Source organism: Gymnoscopelus microlampas (genome assembly GCF_963454915.1).
Source record: "Gymnoscopelus microlampas genome assembly, chromosome: 23".
Taxonomy (NCBI): domain Eukaryota; kingdom Metazoa; phylum Chordata; class Actinopteri; order Myctophiformes; family Myctophidae; genus Gymnoscopelus; species Gymnoscopelus microlampas.
Genome location: NC_139960.1, coordinates 27423704 through 27450272, shown reverse-complemented (window position 1 = coordinate 27450272; position 26569 = coordinate 27423704). Strand labels below are relative to the sequence as shown.

Sequence of the window (26569 nt, the reverse complement as noted above, 5' to 3'; positions counted from 1 at the left end):
GCGCGCGCCGCGAAGATTTGCGTTTTTCCCCTGAGTTTGTTACTTTTTTGGGTGTTTTTTTTAACATTAATTCGGTTAATTCGGTACAAAAAATGTACTCCATGAAGTGTAGATGTCGGAAGTTTCTTCTTTTTATTTTTTCTTCATCCCAAAAGTGGGGGGGGGATATCCCTCACCCCTTGGGAACTGAGTATGTCCAGCCCCCCCCCCCCCCCACCCTTTCTGCGTCCCTGCCCCATGTAGATCTTACATTAATAATCTAAATCTGAAAAGCAACTGGTGACTAAAGCTGTTAAATAATTATAGTGGAATAAAAATAACAATATTTGCCAGTGAGATGTAGTGGAGTATTAGTATAAAGGAAGAAAAGGAAATGTGCAAATAAAGTAAAAGTACCTCAAGTACAAAACTCGCGTTGCGTAAATGTACTTAGTTACATTCCACCAGTGCCCTCAGCTAACACTGGAAAATAACGACAATTGAATTGGGTTTTTGTGGTATAACTTCTTCCTGTATAGAAAGATAGTGCTGTCTACTTTACATAACTTTCGGTCACTTAAGAGTCTGGGGAAACCCACACAGTGCATATTTTGGGGCAAGGCAGTTATAAAATAAAGTCTTCCTCCAGGCTCATTAAAAACATGCATTTATTGTCAATACCGCACGCACGCACGCACGCACGCACACACACACACACACACACACACACACACACACACACACACACACACACACACACACACACACACACACACACACACACACACACACACACACACACACACACACACACACACACACACACACACACACACACACACACACGAACAGTTATTTCGAGTCCATTCATTTCAAAAGATAGAGAACTCTCCATCATACCATCAAAGTCCCCTCACTGTTGCAGCCAAACTCATGCATATTTATACGTTTTTCAATCACTATTGAGCGCTCTGGGGCCAGGGGGGGGGGTCGGGGGGTCGGACAGGAGCGCTGAGTAGATCTATACGCTCCATCTCCTCCCCTCTGCTTTTGACCCTCTCCAGGTCTCCTTTTGTTTTGCCACCGCTAATCAACAAACAGCTCTCTTATGCTGTCCCGTCAATGCCTGCAGGGCTATAAAGTCACATTTTGTCATTATTGTGCAGCCGTATAGACTCTTGAGACGGCGGAGGCCTTTTATCTTTGAAGGGAAGTGGCTTTTCCCCTGCCACCCCTCTCTCTCTCTCTCTCTGATCACAGGCTTTTTGTCTGGCACTTCGAACCATATGCCATGATCAGAGCCTGGGCTGCTTAATGTTAAACAAAGATGAGCTTACCATGTGAATCATCGGTGGATTGAATGTTTCCCACGATTCTTTACTTTGCACCTATACTCAACATCGTAAGAAATAGCCATATTATGTGATGTATACTAGCCTTGTGGTAGGTATAGGGCTGTACTGTATAATTGAAGTCGAGAGCATCTTGTGCGGACTAATGAGGAACACACAAGAGTTGCCTTGTTTTCACCTGACTCGGCAGAATTTAAATTGGAATTGAGGGGCTCCCCCTTCAAGCAGACAAGCAAGTCTCTCCATTTAATAAAGCAAAACCCTCTGTAAAAAAAAGAGATACCATCTGCCATAGGCTTCAAAGCCAAGGAGATAGCATCGAATAAGGCCCCTGTTCAGGGGTGGTATTATCCCAGCTCCAAGGAGAGCTAAAGATGTTACATAACTCGCTCTGCCAAAGTACATGGAAGTTGAGGCCAGTGTTGCCAGATTCTGTGAGAGAAACAAGCAACCAGGTCTAGGAAACCCAGCTCAAAAGAAGCGACTATGGGCCACATGAGCACTTTAACATATACATCAGCTATTTGAAAATAGCAGATCTACAAGCTAGATCGGCTATTTTCAAATGAAATCTTGCGGGGAAATTATAATAAGCAGATCTGGCAACCCTGGTTGAGGCGTGCCACCAAGGGTGAAGTGGGTATCTCATAGCTAATTAGAAACACACTGGGTTTCCGAACGAAAGCCAAAACCACATTCTTATATCTTCCCCAAAAATAAGCAGTTGGGAGAGATTTTACAACACTTTTTTAGACATTTTCTACACTCGGGGGAACATTCTTAATTTAACAACCCTTACAGCTTGAGCTTCTGTTTCAGCCTGGAGTGCAATCTGGCAGAATGCCGTCATTAATGATGGCTGATTCCAATGGAGCAGCTTGACTGACTTTAATCAGCCTGAGCTTAATCACAGTTACCTCAAAGTTAATATGTGCGCTTATGTTCTGGTATGGTCCAATACCCCCCCACATCTCCCCTTCTATCAAATGTCCCTTTTAGGGACTGGGGAAACTCAGGGGGTCCTTGAGGGTGTCCCAAGCTAAATGGTTGACATTTAGCCCATTAAATCCCAACAGTTTTCCGAAAAAACTTATGTTTCTATATCAGTGGTTCTCAAACTTTTTCATGTCAAGGACCCCCAAAATTATATGTATTTGCCCGCCGACCCCCATCTCAAAATGTTTTGTTCCAGGGACCCCCAGAAGCAAAGATATGAGTTAAAAATGTTCGCTTTAAAACAATATATATTCAAAGATTTGCACACATTTTCACGATTTAAAAAAAATATCAGATCTACATGCTCATAGCACGGCACTCGGTGACGCGCTATGAGCTTGTAGATCTGCTATTTTTGAATAGCCAAAGTGTAAAATGATGCTTTTCAGCTCAAATCAAAAAGTGACACAAATGCGTTCCAGGTCTTAATGAGTTAAATGAACATTACAGTGTAAATAAAAAGGGCCGAGAATCCCTGCTTTATAGGACATTCCACAGGGGCAACAATGTGTCCACCACCAGGGTGTGGTGCAAGGTGAAATAACTGTTAATATTATGGTGAACTTTGTATTGTTTTCACAGTGGTGGGAATCGGAGACATTTCATGTTTCCTCCCAAGGGGTGGAGGGAAGGTCTCGAACCGCAAGCTCTGAGATGGAACACAGCAAGGGTGTGTGTCACATGCAAACCGGTATGTGTGGGTCCTATTCTACACTTTCAGAGTTAAATGGACACTCTGGATTTTACTGTGTACTCTTGGGAGAGGCAGGCCTTGCCCTGTGGAACATGCTCATTCCATGGGATCCAATGTCTACACAGTGTTTATTCCCTGGTTCCACACAAACATATGAGTCATCCCTGCGCTGCATACTGCAGATTAAGCCTCTCACAGAACCAGGACCAAAAGTTTGCGATGCCAGATGCTGCACCTGCTCTCTCAAAAGGAGGGAGAGAGGCTGCTGTTATGAATTGTCGAGGTTTTTCCTAGAAACACAATACATCCACTGGGACATGTCTAAACTAAAATAAAAACCCAACGCCACGACCACCTAATGAGGAAGGCTTCAAATGGAATATGGTTGCAGCTAGCGTTAGCCGTAACGCGTTAGCATTAGTAGCGTTAGCAGCTAGTGTTAGCCGTGTGCATGCATGCAAACCAGTGGTGTAATTTAAAGTAACTAAGTACATTTACTCAAGTACTGTACTTAAGGACACATTTGAGGTACTTTTAATTTACTGGAGTATTTCCAATTGTCTATACTTTAACTTCTACTCCACTACATCTCGGAGGCAAATATTGTACTTTTACTCCACTACAATTATTTGAACACTTTAGTTAGTAGTTAATTTGCAGATCTAAATTATTACATTATAAAACATGCATTAACCACTTTAGCCTTATTTTATAGCAAGGCTATTTGAAAATACCCAATCTACAAGCTCACAACGTGTCGCATTGCGTACTTTAAGTACATTTTAATACCAACAGATTTGTACTTTTACTCAAGTAAATTGAATTCTGGACTTTTACTTTACTATACTTCTGCATTGCAGTATTGATACTTTTATTTACGCAAAACACATTTACGTAAAACATTTGAGTACTTTTTTCCATCACTGATGCTAACTCCTAGCCGACTTAATTCATTCATCACACAAAATTTCATGCATCTCACCAAGCTGTTCCCATCGACTCTCTTACAAACACAACAAACTCTGGCTTATCACTGATTTTCACGATCAAATCCTGTAATGACATTATAACAATGGCTGGCCAATGTCATATACAGTGTAGCCCCTATTACGCAATTATACAGAAATCCCCAGCTTTTGAAGTGATTAGCAAAGCGGACAATTAATTACCAAACAAACAAAAGAGGAAAAAAAGAGCGGTGTGCTTGCCCATTAGGACCAAATCCACACTCGCTCATGACGTTCCCTGACCACATGTGCTTTATTGGTCATGAGTTTATAAGCGTTCCTTCTAGTTGAGATCACACAGCTCATAAGAGGAGGAAGAGTGTCAAAAAAGTGTTTGTGGGTGGCACAGCTCAAGCATCCTCGAAGTGTTTTGTACAAGCTCAAAACTCACCGCAATGAGATGCGTTGTGAGCTTGTAGATCGTCTATTTTCGAAAGAAAAGTGGTTGAACACGCTGACAGCACAGAAGGTAGCTGATATATTGCACTTTTACCTTGCTAAAACCGTGCTAGGTATACTCTTAGTTGAATGTTTTAAAAGAGAATGCACTTAAGACTTCTGGTGATTAGTAGTTTCCTTCCCGACCTATGTTGAATGCACTTATTGTAAGTCACTTTGGATAAAAGCGTCTGCTAAATGACTGTAATGTAATGTTTAACTGCACTGGAAATCCATGGACACAGATTTCTTTTGTCCAGGGAGAAGGTAGGAGAGCTGAATTTCTTTCTTTTTTTCATTTGCACATCATCTTGAAATGCAAAATAAATACTGAAAGGGCCATCCAGGTGGTGCAGGGGTAAAGTTCCTTCCCACCACACCACCACCACCTCCGGCTTGGCCGGGCGTTCCAATGAACACAATTGTTGTTGGCGGGTTGTAAGCTGACATGGGAGGGCGGCCTCTGTTGCTGCACTAGCGACTCCTAGAAGTTAGTCGGGGTGCCTGCTCAGCATGGACAGGAACTGGGAAGGATGGGGTGCTCCTTCACGTCCGTTAGGTCCTCTTTACTTTACTTGTTTAATTACGGGACAGTGTGCGTTAAATGAACATTCAATAGGCTACATGTACACAAGAAGTGAACATGATGTCATGTAAACATGCCACATTTAGCTAGAAGCTAATTTCCATCCATTGTCCCACATATAAAACATCAAAACAACAACATGACAAAAACAACAGCTTCACCGCCTAAGCTTCTCACTGTCAGGTTAAATAATAGTGGCTAGTGACTCCATGTGAGGAGACATGTTGCTGCCTAGTACCTAGTACCTACATTATACCTCCCCAGACCAACAGTAGATGTCGGCAGTGACAGGAACTACAGTACATACATGGAATTGGCAATGACTTGAGGGAGAGGTTGGGGGTGGGGGAATAAATACCGAAAGAACTGAATCATCTTAGAGTTTGGTGAATTTCATATCAATACATTCCTGGGAATCAATGCCAATAAATGTCATTAAATGACATTTAAAAGCTCTCTTTTAATCGAACCACTGCCTTTGATTAGATTCCAGAAGCCTGACATCGTTTGGCTTGCTTTATTAGAGTGCTCCCAATCCCTATATCAACGATGTCATAACAGTGATGCAAGTTTGATCAAAATTCCTGTTGCTTCTTTTATGTGTGTCAATAATTAATAATACTAATAAATGGGTGAAATAGCAGCAGTTTCGCTTTGAGATGACAGACAGGATTAACACACTGCCTCCTGTGAGGTTGTTACACAGCTCTCAGGCCATACTGTACATATAAACGAGGGGAGGGTATTGTTTGAAATGGGTTAATACTCACCGAGATAGAATAACAGGACATTGAATATTCACCTCTGGCTTTTTAATATTCACCACTTCGTACTATTAGTGTGCTGGTTTACCATTCCCAAATAGGCTCTATGCACAGCAGCCATATTGGAAAGAAATTGGGCCTCTTTCTTACTTCCTTCACAGGTGTTACCAATGATACTACTGAAGGCTCTGATCCATTCTGGTCAGGGTGCTGATATCGTGCATGTTGGCTCACTAGAAACACTCCATTTTGGTTTCCAAAGGGCCCCTTATGGTGGGTGTGTAACTCTGAGAGTGTACAAATGGAACCAAATGGACCCGTAAGGGTCCATTTGGTTCCATTTGTACACTCTCAGAGTTATGGGCGTCCTTGAAAATAAGACAACCACTATACCACACTAAATGGAACAGAGCCTTAATTAGTATTATTGGTGACACCTGTTAAGGAAGTAAAGAAGGGGCCCAATTCATTCCCAATATGGCTGCTGTGCATAGAGCCTATTCCCTACATATGCAGTTTAACTATTGTTGATGGTATTCGCAGACCGTGTGTACAAATTGGGAGGGCATTTTTGTTTGAGGCTAACTATGTTCATTAATCTAGATATAGCAGTATTACATATTCTACTGTTGTTCTGCCACTGTACTAGCAGACTGTGAGCCAATACCAAAATACCTTTCCAGGAATGACAGGATCAAAGAATGCTGGCCTATTCATCCCACTGGTCTGAGCAGTGGCTTGTGTTTATTATCCACATCATTTAACCTCATTAGCGGTCTCACCCTGTTCTGGCAAACTTGCAGTAGGCTATACAGTACAGCGTAAGCCTGGTATTAGGACAGAAATATAGCAATGTCAAAACCATGAAGAATGTTTATTTGAAAGTGTGTGCGTGTCTATGCACGTATGCATATGTATGCACACGCTCACATAATGCTTGTTTATGTATCTTTTGCCTCTGCGTGAGCCTGCCGTGCGGACTCGCAGCCAGCAGAGCCTGGCGGAGAGAGTAGCTCCAGTCACAACGTGCGAGAGATCGATGATGATTACGTCTGTTGTTTGAGTGAGTGCTCCTTCATACTGGAATGGGCCGTGTGGGCTTTTGTTCTCAGCCAAGGGCCTGAACAGAACCAGGCATGGAGATGAGGGGGAATCATACATATCTGTCTCAGCTACGGCCTATCACCACAACAACCCCCACCCCATCAAAAAAACGCATATACACCCACTCCCTCTGCTTCCCCAGATTAGACTTCACTTTTATCATGCCTCATTAAAACCTTCACTCACCCCTCATTATTCATATGAGATGGATACTGTTCATATACCGTAGGCAGACACCAAGCTGTTAAAGATGTTTACTTGCTGCGTGTGCATGCGTGCACGTGTGCGCGTGTGCGTGTGTACGCACACACGTGTGTTAATCAGTTGGACGCACATTCCATGGGCATGATTACATTTTGGTGGCAAAACGTTCCGTTGAATCACCGGTGAAACTGGGTCCACAATTTTCCACACTGGTTAATAAAACAAAGTCCACACACCATTTGTCGGGTGGATATTTTTATAATGACTCAAATCTGCCGCTAACATCTGAACATTGTTTTTTCATCCATTTGAATTCCACACTACTTACTCAACACAAACTAGCTTCAGTAAGACCGAATCCTTACCAATGTAAACTTTCTCTCAATTGTAACATGAAGGTTAAGCTGCCTCAGCCAATATTACATTCACCTCTTGTAAGGTAATGTCTCAGGTGTGAATCAAAGAGGAAGGTAATGAACAACAGTTCAAAGTCTTCTTCAGCCAGATCCTTAATAGCTCAGGTTAAATGTTACTTCCCAGCTCTTAAAGTTGTGTTATGAAAACGTCTTTATTAGTCGTTAGCATTCAGACTATTCCCCTGTTGCAGCGGCAGACAGCAGACCTGCATTGCTCAGAGAGGCAATATCAGGCGACGGCATGCATCCTTTGGGGGTCAACAAAAGGTCAGAAGTCATGGGGGGGAAAGGGCAATGCTGAAGCGACCAAAAGTGGACCAGTATGTCTCACTTGGTGCATGGGTTGGGGGCTTAGAAGTGGGAAGAAGCACCTTTTTACTGTTTAAAATTAGGCACCCACTGTGGTAGATGCAGCTGAATGTTTCTGCTGGTAAAATGAGGGATGTTCACGCATGCATGCGCACACGCATATGTGTTTATGTGTGTGCACCTGTGTCTGTATCTGTCAGTCCATCACTCTGTTTGTCTGTATCCATGTGTGTGCTGGTTTGTGTCCGTGTGTGCAATGCCTGCATGCATTAATGAGTGTGTGTGTGTGTGTGTTCCTCTGTGTGTTAGTACGTACATGCATATTTCCCCATCAGCGCCGTGTCCTCAGCTCAGACCTAATTGACCGAGATAGAACGTGGGCCCTCGTCCACCCGGAGGAGGATAACAAAAATGCACTGAGCTGCGGCTCGCCATGCCTCAGGGCTGCATGCATGTCTGAGAGATATCTGACAGCTCGTCTGTCCGCCTGCTTTTCTCTGCACGTCTCTGTTGTTTTGACATTCCTCTGTCTGACCTTGCCCCCCCCCCGTGTTGAATGTTTTATTGTTCCTCGTCAGCAACATGCTGAAAGGTAATCAATGAGCATCAATACGAACGAAGACCCCTGTCTTTCTGAGGATGGACGAGGTCAGATGGAAATTCTCCATGGCCTGAGCCTTTTGAATTGTGTGGAGTCAGATGTATTTTATGATGAGGCAGCTTTTACAGATGTGTTTTAAGACTCTTTGCTTTTCAAACGTTGTGAATTCTCCCACTTTTGGCTGTTGGATTGTTTGAAGAATTTGTCACATACTGGGCGTATTAACTGCAGAGCTTATACAAAGGCTTAGCCAAGGTGTAAAGTCATAACAGACGGAAAAGAGGCACATATCCAACAACACCAATATATTCACTATCACTGGATAAAGATTTAGACAGAGTTCCTTCCAATCATTACAAAATATTATGTTTCATGGCACATTTCTTCACAGTGCCCTATCAATAAGAGACTTTCTTTACAAAGAGCGAAAGGACTTTCAAAGAAGGGAAAAAAAAAAAACACCTTGACTGACAAACAGATGTATTCGGGACCGTTACCCAATCCACGAGCACTGGCCATCACTCAACACCACAGAAAGAACTATTTGGCCCTGGCCATATCTTAATGTCAGTTGCGGAAACATAGTCTTTTGAATCTGACAAAGGCATCATGCCTCAGTGGCTGCAAGGGACCTACCGGGTCCCATTTTATCTTCCTTGTGGCTCTCCGCCGTGGCCAGTAAATTCATAAACTCAGAGAATCCTCTGACCCATATCTCCTGCCACCCTCCTGTAGACTCTGTGTAGTCTCTGTGTGACTGTAGCTCATCTGACTGTAAAAACACAGTGATTTACCAGCTGCCAGGGGTGAAAGGTAACAAGGGGCTCCCGGTGTGGGCAAGTGAGAGGTCACCTGTAAAACGTCTAAGCTTATCACCAGAAATGACCCCCCCCCCCAACTGTTTAATGTACATATTTTTCAACTAGTATATGATGTTTTGCATATTATTGTCTTTAAATGTCTCGATGAATTGAATACACAGGACCACAATGGAAATACGCCCTTTGGGCTTTTTGTGTTATCCTTTTAGCACCTTTTGTATGCATCTGTACCACTGTACCTTTTTTGCAAACTGTCAATAAAGTATTCAGTCAATCAATCAATCAAACAAACCGCTTGAGAGAGAGAGAGAGAGGATAATGCATGTTTTTAATAAGCTGGAGGACATTTTTATATTATAACTGGGTTGCCCAAACTGCACTATGGATTCCCTATGGGTGTTTGTGAGAGGGGAGAAGGAGACCAGGCGCTAATTAGGACAGGGAGAACGCAGACCGGCCAGCTCGTGGGCTTGTCTGACGGACAAGCTAGTGTCTCAGGTTTCTTGCTCCTAGAGGGGCTATTAGCCAACACCTTGGTGAACTCGCCACGCGGTGAAGACCGCCGTGGTACTGGATAACATCACCCTGCAGAGCGTCTCATTAGCACAGACACACGTACAGTATACACACAGCCAAGAGAGAACTTATAGACTCTGAGCTCGCACGATTATTTAGATATAGAGATCTGTCTGCTCGGCGACGTTGCACAGCAACGTTTCACTGTGTGTTGTGAGGAAAAGGCATACATACGAACTCAGGCATCCCACACAGCCATATGATTCCCATTACATACGTCTCGACATAGATAATAGGCTGAAAGACAACGAGGGGATTAATGAGATGCACTTTATGTTAGAGAGTCGTTCGGCTGAGCCTTGGCTCTTGCTCGCAACGAGAAATTGCAGCAAGTTTCCGGAGAAGTGTGCGTCTTGGTATTTGGAGCGAGCGCTGCTGCTGCCCGCCAGGGAATGCAGAGCATGTCTGTTGTACAGACAATCAGACGACCCCTTTGCTGTTGACTTGCACAAGAGACAGTCCTCCTGGGTGGTCGAGAGGAGCGAGCTCCTTGCTCTGGCATGCCACCTTAACTTACCCCTCGACCTTATACCTGAACATAAATCTTTCAGCCATTACTGTATCACTGGTGGGCTATGTCCCCAGGGATATGGAACAGACATCCCCCCCATTCAGGCCAATGCCTTTTTTTGTTGTTGTTGTATTCCCAGAGGGACTCTTGTTTGTTATAGTTGCCAGGACAAAGTCCTCTACATGGTGTAGTATGTATGAGTGTACCAACGCTTGTATTAGATGAGTGCAGCCATCCAGAACTCGACTGAGGAGGAGGCTTGTCGCATAATCGGAAACAAAGGGCAGCGGTATTTTGGCAGAAGTTTTGAAAGTCAGGGCCTTCACAGTGAAGCCCACTCCATCTTGTGAGGAGGGATGAATTACAAGTGGGGGGGGCACAGTGTGTGTGTGTGAGCCCCCCGGCTTCAATATTTATCAAGGCGAGTGATTGGGGTCCTCCCACCAGGCTGCCCTTGACAACCACGGAACGGGTTCCCCCGCACGTTAACGCATTCAATCCGGTCAATCCATTTCAGTGCCGCGCTACGAGCTTGGAGATCTGCTATTTAAAAACGAAATATCGATAGTTTGTGCAAATCTTTTGAATATACTGTATATATGAATTTGTAACTGAAACCTTTGCTTCTGGGGGGGTCGGGGGTGGGGGTCCCTGGAATGAAATATTTTGAGATGTGGGGGGGGGTCCGCGGCCAAATACTACATGTTACAACATACGTTTTTTCAGAAAACTGCTAGGATTTAGAAGACGCAGAATCCCCAGAAGCAAAGATTTGAGTTAAAAATGTTTGCTTCAAATAAAAAACTTCAAATAAAAAAATAGCAGTATATCTGCTATTTTCTTAATAGCCAAAGACTCTAAAAGACAATCTAAAAACGACACAGATGCTTTCCCGGTCTTAATGGGTTAAACGGGGACCAGGGCTCGTTAGCATGAAGATAATTTATTTGTGGTGCCCTTTTCAGGTATAGCAGCCAGTTGAAGAGAGCTGATTTGCATGGAAGACACAAAGGCTGTTTTAGAAGTTGGCCCGCAGCCTGTCCCTGCGGTGTTAATGGGGTGTGGAGACCTCTTGGCTTGTGTTCCGTGGCTGGTGTTTATCAAAAAGACTTAACACTCCACAGGGCCATTCAATTTAGCTCCTAAATTAATCTCTGCTCCTTATAGGTTGAGGGGATGTTTCAAACTGAGTGGACAAGATAATCCCATATTGTAGTTGGGGTTTTATCACTTTGTCATGACACAGTGCAGCCTCATAACCTGAAGCCGATTCTACGAATGTCTTCAAAATCCCAACAGTATTCTGAAAAACTTATGTTTCTATATCAGTGGTGCTCAAACTTTTTCATGTCAAGGACCCCAAAATGATATGTATTTGGCCGCCGACCCCATCTCAAAATATTTTATTCCAGGGACCCCCAGAAGCAAAGATTTTAGTTAAAGATGGATTTTCATGAGTGACTCTGGATTATTTGACAAACAATACTGGAAATATGCAGAGAGCAAATTGCCCTACTGTGGCAAACTCGTCTCCACCCATATTTACCTTCAAAAAACTAACCATGAATACAGCAGAGTCAAATTTTCCCACGCTTACCACCCCCCATTGTGTCCTCTGGGGAATGTATGATCATTTCAGAACACGCAGACCACACAATTAAATCCTTAGTGACACGTAAGGGTCCATTATGGTTCCATTTGGAACCCTTCAGAGTCAAATCAGAGTCTTTAAGGCTGTCAAAGTCACAACCTTGGGCCACCCAGCTCCAGTGCCTGAACTCAATCCAGGGTGATCCAAATTTACAGTCGACACATACTTTCAGGCTCCTGCAAATCGCTATCTCTTTACGATCCAGCAACATGAGGAGCCTCTCTCTCCTTGTATGGGAAACCAAAAACCACAACCATAACAGTGTTGTTTACTGCGGGGAACATTGCTGTTGAACTTCGTTTCTTTGATCACACTAAACATTTTTGAAGGCCTAGTAGTCTGTCAGAAATTGCTATGGACTTAGAAAACCTGGGGGATGTTTTCTTGTGGTGTTGCCTTTCCCCCTGTAAGCTATAATGATCACAACAGCAAAAAAGGAATCCACAGTTCCACTCTCTCATCACAGAACGTGAGCACTGCAATCTCCTCTGCGATCCCCCAAAAGGGGCACAATGACAAGTCCCTCCCCGGTGCCCACACATCTCTCTCTGTTCCCAATTGGCTCCTCACCACAATCACATTAGAGAGACTGCTGTTTCTTTCTCTTTTTTTTCTTTTTGACTCTGAGTGACTTGGTAGCTTTGCTGCTTTTGTTACCCCCTCAGCCTTGTGTCCTTGAAAAATCGATTCCCTCACAGTTTACAGAACATTGAATTACACAGGACAGTGATTGCAGCTTGTAGTCACTTTAGATACGTTCTCTGGGAAGTAGTATCGACAGCATCTACTCTGTATTCTCCCCTCTTTAGATCCCATTTCCGTCAGAGGATCCTCACTGTGGGCTACTGTATGGCTTTAGCAGTGAGCAAAATGCCTGTGAGAACAGGGGAAGCAATATGTCCTGTCAATCACAGATCCACTGGCATCGATTCATGCTGATGGACAAATGGGTTGTCTTTCCTGCAGACCTTTTGACATGAACGCTCTATCGTAGCGCTTATACGTTCCAGCTGGTCTTGCTGCGGAACATGCGAGGCATATTTTCCACTTTAAGATGAGATACCACAGAGTTCTGCTCTACAGCACTGCAGCAAAAGGCAGCAAGCAACCTGCTGTTTAATATTGAATGCCCCCAGTGGTCTCTTGGCCCAACAAAAGGCTTTTGCACTGATTCTGCTTGACCAGCTCACACAAATAAACTACTTCAAAGGCAGAGAGAGAGGAGAGAGAGAGAGAGAGAGAGAGAATCACAGGTCTCTAAAGGTTGCCAACCTTAATCTTTCTGTTCGTCTGCCGTCCATTGTATGGATCTGTGTGGATAGTGACTACTCACCCTTGGACCACCGACCACCCCCCAATAGAGCTCAGTCAGTCAATGCTTATAAAGTCGAAGAAAAGGCCCGTTGGGAATCTTGCCAAGTGTTTGATGGCCAACCGCAAGGTTCACCGGCTCCCATACATAATAGAATACCCAGCAAACACCACTGTTCAACCCCTGACGTCGCCCTGCCTTCCTCCTTCACACCCTCCCTGCCCGCAATGAGGACAGCGGCCACTGTGGTCCTCCCAGTGGCACCAGACAAGACATTTCCTCTCATTGACGTCACTTCACCCTGTCCTACTTGCAGTGGTGTAAAGTAACTCAGTACATTTACTCAAGTGCTGTACTTAAGTACAATTTTGAGGTACTTCTACTTTACTGGAGTATTTCCAATTGTCTATACCTTTAATTCTACTCCACAACATCTCGGAGGCAAATATTGTACTTTTACTCCACTACAATTATTTGACAACTTTCGTTACTAGTTACTTTGCAAATATACATTATTACATTATAAAACATACATTAACCACTTTAGCCCTATTTTATACCTAGGCTATTTGAAAATGGCCGATCTACAAGCTCACAACGCGTCGCATCGCGACGCGTTGTAAGCTTGTAGATCTGCTATTTTCAAACATTTTAGTACATTTACTTTTGGTACTTCTACATTGCAGTATTGATACTTTTACTTAAGTAAAACATTAGAGTGATTTTTCCACCACTGTCTACTTGCCCTTCAACCCTCTGTCCCGTCTCTCTGTCGTGGTGCAACATTCTCACATTTTTATCTGCCCTCCAAATGTCATCCCCGAGAACAGTCTCGCTCTTATATACCGAGCTAAGAATGCTAACAGATGAGACAAATAGGAAAATCAAATGAGCAAGAGCTAAAACAAATAAGTGTATCGCGTAAACAAGATCCAATAAACCTTGCATAGTTCACTATGAATTATTGTTACATCTCATTGCAAGAATATTCTATTGGATCTGCAGCACATGGAATTGAAAATAAAATGAATCATAACAGCACCTGTGTTAACATTTTGTTTTTGACAATACACACATGTAGTGATATTCTGATGATTCGCGTTGCCCTTCTTGGTTGCCAGCTTACTGCACAACATTGGTTTTGGCCGATTCAACAATAGCAATACAACTACAGAGATGCAAAATTCACCCGTTTTCAGTTACTATTCTCTTTCGTGAGCTGTGTGGGGCCACCACGATTTCACCTTGTTTTGAGATCATTTCTCAATGGGCAAACGAAAATAGGGGCCGGGTTAAACACTCAAAGAAAAAGATATTCAAAGCAGATGCAGAAGTGTAAATATCCTCTATCAAAGGGTTAACCTCAAAAACGACTCGAGCTGAAATAATGCAAGCCGGTGTTTATTATCTCACCAAGCTGAGGAGAATGGCCGTGTTTGACTGTTTATTATTTAGGGTTTAGCTGCATTCTGGAGGCGGTGTTTTTCACCGTTTAAGTATGCGGTTTTAGCCGCCGCCTCGCACACATTCGCCTCCGTGAGGGAGAGAAGAATGTCCGAGACAGCAACTTCTCCGCTAGTCTGCGATGTACACTTGGGAGCGCCGTGAACCTGCCTTACCCCTGGATAGGGTTTCAGGAGTGACAGAGGGAGAAAGCGGAGGAGGGTATTCCTGCTGTCTACATCCACGTTACGACCCCCAACCCCCACCCCCCACCCGGTGGTTTCTTTATTTTTTCCAGGGCCTTTGTTTGGTTAGTTCCAGGTCATGATAATAAAAATGTCTTTACAGAATCCGGCCACCAGGAATGACCCTTTGACCACCCCGTCCGCAAGGTGCCAAGCCACCTGCGTCGTCGCAGCTTCCTGACCTCATTCCTGATATTGCCTCTTCTTTGAGCAATGCAGGTCTGCTGTCTGCCGCTGCAACAATAGTCTGAACGCTAACGACTAATAAAGACGTTTTCATAACACAACTTTAAGAGCTGGGAAGTAACATTTAACCTGAGCTATTAACCCATTGAGACCTGAAGCCGGTTCTACAAATGTTTTCTAAATCCCAACAGTTTTCTGAAAAACGTTATGTTTCTATATCAGTGGTGCTCAAACTTTTTCATGTCAAGGACCCCCAAAATGATATGTATTTGGCCGCGGACCCCCATCTCAAAATGTTTAGTGGGACCCCCAAGAAGCAAAGAATATAGTTAAAAATGTTCGCTTTAAACAATATATATTCAAAGATTTGAACACATTGTCACGATTTTTCAAAAATAGCAGATCTACAAGCTCATAGCGCGGCACTCGGTGCCGCGCTACGAGCTTGTATATCTGCTATTTTTGAATAGCCAAAGTGTAAAATGATGCTAAATAATTCCAGGTCATGATAATAAAAAATGAAGGAATGGCCCTTTGACCACCCGGCAGGTGCCAAGCCACCTGCGTCGTCGCAGCTTCCTGACCTCATTCCTAATAGCCGCTCTTCATTCCTATAGCCTCTCTTCATTCCTCCCTCCGGATCAGGCTTGGAGAGAACCCAAGCAATCCCGAATGCTTCCCTCCTCCTCAGGGGAGGACTTGCAGAGAGTTGTTTATGGGGGAGAGAAGCCTCCACCCTTGGGCCCTGAGTGTCTCTACGGCCTCTCCCTGCATCTGGAGCTCACCCATGGTGAACTTTCAAGGTCAGCCCGAGAAATATGAGCCTCATTTTCCTCGACTTAACCGTGATTTCTAACTCACAAATAAAATGTAATTGCCTGCCCCTTGTGCTTGAGCTCAGGCGCTGTGGACAGCCTTAAATCACAGCTCGAATGGAAGCCACCTCTGGAATCTACTGTCTAGCTTCCAATAATCCCACTGAGCAGCTTTGTCCTCTGCTATGCCTCTGCCGTCTTTGTCGTAAATGTAATGAATGTATGCCAGGTTTATTATGCCACGGTAAAATAAACGCACATCTATAAAATAGTGACAGATATTCATTAAGTTTCAAGGCCCCAAGCCTCCATTACAAAATGAGAACACAGCAGCAAAAAAAATCAAACCGGAGGCCATACTTGCATGCAAGTAGCATTCCACCTAGGTTCCCTCCGCAGCTAAACAAAACTACGGCAAGAAAGGAATTCGAATCAAATTTGCACCTGGAAAAGGAATTAAGCCTTCAAGAAATGGATTGGCTCTCTTACAGCGTCGACTTCCTTCTTTGGCCTATTAAGCCAGCCATTTGGAAGCATACAGGAGTCGGTGAATAATTTCACTCAGCGTCGACAACCAAAGTAAGGGATAGCATTGTTTTTCCTGTCTGCAGAAACGACTACTTTTTCCAAGCTAACGTGCTCCACACCCAGCACCGACAGCCAGGGCCCCGTCTATGGTACGACGGCTCAATGTCTATTCTGGAGTCAAGGGAAAAGAATTGGTGAAAGCAGAGAAAACTAAAGCAAAATATTAAGGGAAGAATGAAGCAGGTATGAGAAATTATGACATAAATATGAAAGAGACAGTTTTGGAAGAAGGGAGGGGGTGAGGAGAAGGAAAAGATACAGGAAAAAAGAAACCAATATGGCATCTCCTGCAGACTCGTGCAAAATGCCTTACCACCACAGACACACATTACAGACAGTCACTCTCATCTGCTCAGTCACTGTTAACCCATTAAGGCCTGAGGTTCCGATTATGCTAAATGTCTTCTAAATCCTAACGGTTTTCTGAAAAACGTATGTTTCTATATCAGTGGTTCTCAAACTTTTTCATGTCAAGGGCCCCCAAAATGATGTGTATTTGGCCATCGACCCCCATCTCAAAATAGTTTGTTCCAGGGACCCCCCAGAAGCAAAGATTTGAGTTACAAATGTTCACTTTAAAATAATATATATATTCAAAGATTTCACACATTTTCACGATTTAAAAAAAATAGCAGATCTACAAGCTCGTAGCGCGGCACTCGGTGCCGCGCTACGAGCTTGTAGATCTGCTATTTTGACACAGATGCGTTCCCGGTCTAAATGGATTAAAAGCACGATGCGTGTGCACACACACACACGCACGTGCACGCACACCCTTGACCCTGTGCTCCACGTTCCAAGGGCAACATCAAAGAAATGACATACAACGACAAAATGAAAACCAGAAGCCCCCCCGACAATGCCCACCGGGGCCTCCTTCCATTATGGCGTATAGCGTGGTTAAAGTTTAACAAGGACCATGGGGCTCAGGGTCATCCTGACAAACGGTACCATCCCACAGAGGGGTACGGCCCACCACGGCCTCGACACACAGCGGGACAATAGAACAAGCACCGCCAAAGCACTCTCAGACATGACCCCCTGAATATAGGAGTAAGTGTGTGCTTCCTCTGTGATTTGTGCCTGAATGGAAACTTTGCCCCTTTCATTATGAGACTAACGACCATAATGTTCGTGATCCCCTAAGACTGTATAGTTGCTTCAAGATCTGCAATGACATAGTCGTAGCAATACTGTACCCAGTGGTGGAAAGTAACTAAGTACATTTACTCAAGTACTGTACTTAAGTAAAACTTTGAGGTATTTGTACTTTACTTGAGTATTACCAATTTCCAATACTTTTACTTCTGCTCCACTACATCTAAGAGGCAAATACTGTACTTTTACTCCGCTACAACTATTTGACTATTTGCAGATACAAATTATTACATTATGAAACATACATTAACCACTTCAGCCCTAATTTATACCTAGGATATTGGAAAATAGCCGATCTACAAGCTCGCGACGCGTTGTGAGCTTGTAGATCTGCTATTTTCAAATATTTTAGTACTTTTACTTTTGGTACTTTAAGTACATTTGGATACCAATACTTTTGTACTTTTACTCAAGTACATTTTGAATTCCGGACTTTTACTTGTAACAGAGTACTTCTACATTGCAGTATTGATACTTTTAAAACATTTGACTACTTTTTCCACCACTGCTAACGACCATAATGTTCATGATCGCCCCCCAAGACAGCATAATAGTTGCTTCAAGATCTGCAATGACATAGTCATAGTAATACTGTACCTATCCCTCTGGCATGCCTTCATTTTCAACCATTTGTTAGGCATTAGCACACAATAAACACATCATCAGGAGGTCGAGCCGTAATGCTTTACGTGTGTGTGTGTGTGCGTGTCTTTGTTTGCATAATAATGCTCTGGGGGCAGTGTTGCCAGATTCTGTGAGAGAAACAAGCAACCAGGTCTAGGAAAACCAGCCCAAAAGAAGCGACTATGGGCCACACGAGCACTTTAACATATACATCAGCTATTTGAAAATAGCAGATCTACAAGCTCACAACGCGTCGCGATGCGACGCGTTGTGAGCTTGTAGATCGGCTATTTTCAAATAAAATCTGGCAACCCTGTCAGATCTGGCAACCCTGTCTGGGAGCGCATTGCGAGGGCACAATGAGGTTTATTTTACCTTCAAAGGAGAGGAAGACTCTGGGCTGAGGCTGAGAGATGCTGGAGACACAGCCGAGGAGGAGGGAGAGCGCCAGGAGGAGGGGGGTCATCGTGGGCCACAGAGGTGGTCTGGTGGTCAACCCCTCTGGCCAGCCCATGACTGCACGGCTCAGGAACCACACCAAGGTCACCACTGCCTGTTGGGTAGGAGGAATATACATGTTTTTTTAATTTGTTCAGAGACCAAACAGTGCATCTCCTAGGCCTGATACAATTATTACATAATCGTCATAATCAATTCCATGTAAAAAAATGACATATATATTTTTTTAAATGTCAAAAATTGTGGAAATAGCAGATCTACAAGCTCTTTTGAGCTTATAGATCGGCTATTTTCACTAGTGATGTTTTGTTCGTTTATTTAACCCATTAAGACCTGGAACTGTGTCATTTTTAGATTTGAGCTAAAAAGCATTATTTTACACTTTGGGCTATTCAAAAATAGCAGATATACAAGCTCATACGAGCTTGTAGATCTGCTATTTTTGAAAATTCGTGAAAATGTGTGCAAATCTTTGAATATATATATTTTTAAAGCGAACATTTTTAACTCAAATCTTTGCGCGGGTCTGCGGCCAAATACATATCATTTTGGGGGTCCTTGACATGAAAAAAGTTTGAGCCCCACTGATATAGAAACATACGTTTTTCAGCAGTTCAACTGTTGGGATTTAGGAGACATGTAGAATCGGCTTCAGGTCTCAATGGGTTAAAGGAGAATTCCAGTCATTTTAGATGTTTGCTTTGATGTGTCGCTAATCACTCACCAACATACAAAGGGCTTCATGCAGAACGACGTGAAGCTAGTCCTCTGTGTTGCCAGATTCTGTGAGAAAAACAAGCAACCAGCTCCATGTCGTTCTGCATGAACGGCAGCTCATAAGGGACATTCAGTGCATGTTTGAGTGTCAGTACACTGCATAATGAGGATTGGTGGAAAAAAGACGAGCTTTGGAGCTGCTAAAATAGGCGATTTTCGTTTATACACATTACTCCATTATGCCAGTGGAAGGGGTCTCCACAATGGACAACAGGGGCTTCTCTGGAAAAATTCAACGGCCCTTTGTATGTTGGTGAGTGATTAGCGACACATCAAAGCAAACATCTAAAATGACTGGAATTCTCCTTTAAGTATAAAGTAATTAATACGAGTCTAAAAGCCAAACAGAATTTTTATTCATAATGTTCCATTAATTTTCAACGACAGAACACAATTAAATCGTTAATCGCAATTATTTTAGTGACAATTAATTGTCAACTTGGCCCATCTCCATGGCCCAAAGCCACGCTGTAAACTTAGCAGCCTGGTGTGAAGGACATTATAAGTAATGGTGTCAAAGGTTGAGAGGGGACAGATTAGTTTCACTGACAGTTTGATTTTGAGTTGGATTTTTTTCTATAAAAGTTAAAGCTTCGAGTATAAAGCCAGAAACATAAGCTATATATATATAAAAACAGCAGGGTCACGAACAATGATCACTTCAGTCCGGGCCCGTCTTCCCATGAGAACTCATTTAAAAATCCACTTGCCCTACAGTATAATGCAATACAATTGATTGAAAAAAAGACAAGACAATGCTGAGCAAAGATCAGAGCTTAACGAGTCAGTTCAATTCCGTTGTTCACTTTTACCCAGTCAGATGGCCACGTCTTAAATATGGATGAGATAAATCTGCACAAAAGGGCTGCCAATGAAAACACTTCCTCTCGGCCCTGCGCCGCCAATCTCTCATTCCATTACAGGACAAGAGCATCTCAATTATTGATAAGGACAGGTACTGCCTGGGGGGCAAGTCCTCCTACAGCACATAGCCAATTTCCATGGCTCCAGAAAAGGCCTTCTTCGCCTTATCTCACCCGTTCCGGAGAAATTGCCTGCAATGCTGCCTGAGCTGTGAAATACTACACCGAAGCATGATAGAAAATTGCCTTTTTTGCTTGCGAAGAAGGAATGTGTATACAAGAGGTTGTTCTGTGTTCTTGTGGTTTATAGATGAGCAGTAAAAGATTGATGATGCAGAAGACCACAAGCTGTGTGATTTCTATGAAACTTTAAAGTTGGAGCGCCATACGGAGGTGAGACTGAGTGTGAGGCGTGGATCATGGCATGAATGACATATTGGTTTATTACACACTCTAAACTTTACGATAACATACAGTACCATGTGGGGAGTGGTGCATGTGTGTGTGTACCCACGCATGTAGCCTATATGAACAAGTGTGAATGTAGGCATCACATATGGAAAACTTCCACAGTGAGATCCTTTTGGCTGCACTTTAGCGAAACGAAACAGCCCCATCCTTTAGCTCAAACATACATGGCTCCAAGCTTCCGACGGCTATGACCTATCTCCCAGGCCAGCCCCTGAGGATAAAGTCCTGCTCCAACCCCAGCCTTCTTAAGCCGCTAAACTTCTACCTCTGGCTCTCTCTGGACAGAGAGAGAGGGAGAGAGAGAGAACGAGAGCGAGATTGGGGTGATCTTCCAACAGGCTCTCTGCCGCGGCCTGAAGACGTCAGGCTCACAGCTGCTCAAGTCATCACAGAGAGAGAGGCCGTGCTCCCGGTGGCCCGCTTAACTGAGTGTCAGGAGTCGTTGACTGAGATAAGACACAGGCCTGCCATGACACCCTTATGGGTCAGGTTTAGACACTTGCGCTGTAGTTTCCCTCTCTTCAGAGCCACCGCAGTAATGCAGAACTTCCACTATACCGAGGGTATGAATGACCTACGTACTACATACGTTATAGAACCCCTGCGCTTGCTTGACTTAATTGGTCCCTTAATAAGCGACACCTTCCGTTTGCAGAAGTGATCAAAAGTAATAGGCCTAAACATTTTGTCTGGCAGAGCCCGGCACAATCCAGAAATAACACCAGGGCTCGGGCCAGGAATCTCGGCGATGACAATTAAATCTGTCTGCACAAAAGAGGTCGGTTTGATTGAGTGGAGTGATATATTACGGGAGCGACATAATGATAATTGAGTTCACTGTGTGTTCCTTGGCTGACCGCCTAATGAATTTTTCGATCTTGGCATTTCAGAGGCAACTGTCAAAAACTAATATTGATGAACCTATGAAATTTTATGGCTCTTCGGCTGCCCGAACGGGGGTCTGTGTTCATTTGGTTTTCCTTTCTGTCCCTGTTATTGCCTCATACACATGCATATAATTTAGTCCGTTTATACTGGGGCAACTGAAGTAGAAAGCTCTGCCATCTGCTTTCAGGTTTGATAGATGTGTCCTTTTGGTCTTTCCTAAATCATTCTTCCTGTATATATTTGAGGAGAGATAGCCAACCCGCATTGAAATTGAATGTACATAAATTACACAGGAGACATCTTGTAGTCATCTGGTATATACATAAAAAAAATAGATGGTGAACAGAGGAGCATTTTAGCTCAATTAGAGAACGGAACTTTCTAACCATGTGAATGATCCGTATAGTGTATACTGTCAGTTATAGCTTAGTGTACACACTTTCCCCTGCTTCTAAACGTGGGGGTCAGTGCGTGTTCACACCCCACCCTGTCAGCAACCAGTCAACAGCACCTTTCCTGCTGCATGTTGCCAAACACACGCATACTGGAACAAGACACACGCAGCTACATGTAAAGCTGAATGAGTATTATAACAACAAACACCTTTATTTCCCCAATAGATCTACCATATTCAACAACTATTCAAAGCTAATCAGACTTGATGTGTGTAGACCTAATGTATGTGGACCAAGTTTGTCCATAGAAAAGATCAAAAACATAAGCAGTGGATAATCATATAAATACACATGACATATTTAAAATAGATTAGAGCCTACACATGTTCTATTCCAAGGCAGAAAGTAGTTATCAAAGTTGACTTTAAAACACACAGCATCTCATAGGAGACACTGTCGAAACAGGGAGACACTCCTTTAACTCTGTAACACTCCATTCTGATTTCCTGCATTCTCACCCCTGCACCTGTTAGCCTCCTGCTGCCTATCACTTCCTCCCTCTCTTTCCCTTTCCTCTCTCTGTCCAGTGACTCATCCCTCTCTCTCTCTCTCTGTCTCGCTCATGGAGGTTCCCTATACCCTCATCCAGACAACAGACATGCCTGTCCCGGTCCCCCTCTCTCTCTCTCTCTCTCCCTCTCCAGGACTCACCTTCTGAGGGGGCTTCCCTCGGCGCTGCCTGCCGTGGTCTGACAGCCCAGGTCGCGAATGGAACCCGTTCCTTATCCCCCTTCAAACACTTTTGGTTCCACACACACACAAGATCCCCGGTGACTGAATATCCCAGAGGGGAGAAAAATGCTGCTATTCCATCTAACTGTCTATACAGGACAGGCTTGACTGAGAGAGTAGAGGAAAGAGAGAGAGAGAGAGAGAGAGAGGGGAGAGGGGGAGTGAGAGGAGGAGAGCGAAAAGAGAGAGGGCTGGTGTCCTATTACACACTCTACTGAAGTCCCCCCCCCCTCCGCCTTCTCCTCCTCCCCCATCCCCTCCCTCTCTCTCTCTCTCTCTCTCTCTCTCTCTACCTCCCCCCCTCTCTCTCTCTCTCTCTCTCTCCCCTCTCCCCCTCTCTCTCAGCTAACTAGACAGCATACAGATCACCTAAACTCTTTATAGCGGGGCACAATCATCAGCAGCGACGTAGAGCATTGGTTCTCAAGGGGTCCTTGGGAAGGGGGGGGGGGGTACCAGGGGGTCCCCAGCAAAATGTGTTAATATAGCGTCACAATAATTTTAACCCTTTATACTTTGGCTAATCAAAAATAGCAGATATACAAAGCTTGTAGATCTGCTATTTTTGAAAAATCTTGAAAATAATGTGCAAACCTTTGAATATATATATATATTTTTTTAAGCAAACATTCCTAACTCAAATCTTTGCTTCCGGGGAGTCCCCTGGAACAAAATATTTTGAGAAGGGGGTCCGCGGGCCAAATACATATCATTTTGGGGGTCCTTGACGTGAAAAAGTTTGAGAACCACTGACGTAGAGGACCTCTACCTCACACAGACATAGAGGAAGAGAGTCTGTAGAGAGAGCCGAGAGACTGTTGATGGCCATGAGCCCACAGCCAACTCATTGTGCAATGTAAATTAAACTCCCGACACATATTTTCCACCCCCCCCCCCCCCCGACATTCTCTCTGATATTAAATGGTAAATCTGTTTGCACGTCTTGTGCTCGGGCAATTTAAAAAAAAAACACAAATATTTCAAACTTCTGTACAGTGACAATCGTGGGTCGGATATTAAAATGTGATGATAAAACACATGTGTGTTGATTCAAGCCTTTTATTACGATGCCAATTTTAACGCACTCGTTATGCTCAAATTTCCTCCGTTTTATTTCATGACACCGCCATAACCACAGCAGTCCCATACTTTATTAAACGTTTTTTATTAAAAGCGAGGCAATAAAAAAGGTCACAGGCCAGGCTTCATCCAATGTGGCCAACCTTAAAGAGAGATATATGCTTTTATGCTCCGAGTCACAGCGGTATGCTCCATCTCCATCCAGGAGCACGCAATCCCCCACGCACACTCAACATATCACTTTCAGACAATAAAACAAACAAGAAAGGAACCGGGAAAAAAAATGCACTTTGCACTCAACACACCTCTACTTGAAAAAGGGGGTCAGTGAATAAAGCAAACTCAGCATGGGGGGTAAAGCGGTTAAAATGCTAAAGCAAAAGGTTCAAATCCATGCCAGAGCAGCACTGACACAGAATGTTTTCCACCACAGACAGACGTGGCTCAGAGCCGGAGATGCTTTGTGATGCCAGAACACAGAGACCACAGGATGGGATGTGTTTTATGGCATCACCTCGTTTTGGACATGTACCGCACGGCCGATGCGGGGTGCCAAAACCAAACCCGCACAACTTAGGGGTCTCGGGACTGAAGCGTGGTCCTTGGACAAATCAATGTTCTAATGTGTTACCCCTCACCACACATACTGCCCACTCACCAAATGCCTTTGTGCATACTCTATTTCCATACGCGGCTCCAAAAGAAGTAAATTATGCCCCGGCTTGTGTTTCCATGAATGGGCACATTTGTGTTAACTGTTGAACTGCAGACTGCTGTTCATGCCTTTTTTTTACAGAAAGAGCTGCGATGTGAAAGACGGAGCACTTATGTACAGACGAAAAGGTCACACGAAAGACGACTCCAATTCAGGTAAACACACAGGAACTTACTAGCAGTGTTGATTTCGTCGACTAAAACTATGACAAGAATATTCGTCGACTAACTTTTTTCACTGATGAATACTAAATGAAAACTAAAAACAAACTAAGCTATGATGACTAAGACTAAATAGGCCTATGTTGACAATTTCGTCAATTTCGACAATTTCGCCTACAAGCTCACAACGCGTCGCAGCGAGCTTGTAGATCGGCTATTTTCAGCATGCAACCACGTGTAAAATCAACCATTATGACGCCATCAAGGCACCGCCACAATACATTTTAGTCGACCAAATCAACTGTAGATTTTGTCGACTAAAATCTTATGATATTTAGTCGACTAAAACTAGACTAACAGTAAAACATTTCAGATGACTAAAATATGACTAAAACTAAATGGAATTTTATTCAAAAGACTATGACTAAAACTAAATAAAAATTTGCTGTCAAAATCAACACTGCTTACTGGTATTGAGAGTGTGAGCCTTGTTTGAAAAATAAAAAAAGAGAGAGCAAGAGATGCAGATATGCGGGGCCTATGTGAAGTGTCGGGAGGGGGGGGGGGGGGGGGGGGCAGGCTTCTGGTACTGTAGCTGAAACAGAAGGAAATAATTACCCCTCTCCCTGACACACTGGGCTGATTTACGCCTCTCCAATTAAACTGTCAGGATGGTACAGCCCAAGCAGCACAGCCTCTTCATTGGACTGTAAAAGCCTTGTGTGCTCATCACGAGAGAGAGAGAGAGAGAGAGAGAGAGAGAGAGAGAGAGAGAGAGAGAGAGAGAGAGAGAGAGAGAGAGAGAGAGAGAGAGAGAGAGAGAGAGAGAGAGAGAGAGAGAGAGAGAGAGAGAGAGAGAGAGAGAGAGAGAGAGATGACAGACAAAGGCAAGAGGGAAGAGAGCTTCAGAGAGGGGGAGAAAAGAGAGAATTGACACAGTGAGTAAAGAGAATTAAGGCTTATCTTTTACACTACCCACCACAGGGCTCCGGCAGTAAATTACCTTAATGAGTGAAATGAGCCAAAGAGTCACTAGGCGAGGTGAGTAATATTAGACAGGAGACATGATTATAGAGGACATGAGGAGGAATTACCCTTCAGCTGGGAGAACCACAGCCACATCCATTCATCTCAACGTTATGGTTTGATTGTGCAGTTCACACAACTCCCTGCTGGCAGCCGTGAGCCGAGAGAAATCTGAAATTTCTTCTGCTGTCAAAAGGCGGTGTTTTTATGTAAGCTATGGGTGGATCCTCAGTGTATATAAATCCTCCTTCGATAAGGCTGGTAAAACACTTACATTTCATATGTTCAGAATGTGGCTTCAACACGCAATCTGTTTGAACAGTGCCTGAACCGCTGTGCCTCTGATCTGATGCACAAGACGCAGGTGGTAAAGGGATATAGCTGCAGTGCACACTCACACTCACACATGCACGCACACACACACACACACACACACACACACACACACACACACGCACGCACGCACGCACGCACGCACGCACGCACGCACGCACGCACGCACGCACGCACGCACGCACGCACCTTAGACTCAAAGCAACCTGTCCCTTGTTAGTACTGCAGA

The 26569-nt window shown here is 43.9% G+C and overlaps 1 protein-coding gene across 1 annotated transcript in view; it reads right to left on the bottom strand.

Annotated features, from left to right (window-relative positions):
* sema3c (sema domain, immunoglobulin domain (Ig), short basic domain, secreted, (semaphorin) 3C) overlaps positions 1 to 23126 on the bottom strand; it is a 61124-nt gene extending 37998 nt beyond the window's left edge. The window contains exons 1-2 of the mRNA XM_084050465.1: positions 22945 to 23126; positions 18756 to 18933 (exon numbers count right to left, since the gene is read on the bottom strand). Of these exons, the coding sequence (XP_083906591.1) occupies positions 18756 to 18894 (139 nt within the window). The 5' untranslated portion in view covers positions 18895 to 18933; positions 22945 to 23126. The remainder of the gene's footprint in view (positions 1 to 18755; positions 18934 to 22944) is intronic.
* Between the last annotated feature and the right edge of the window lie 3443 nt (positions 23127 to 26569).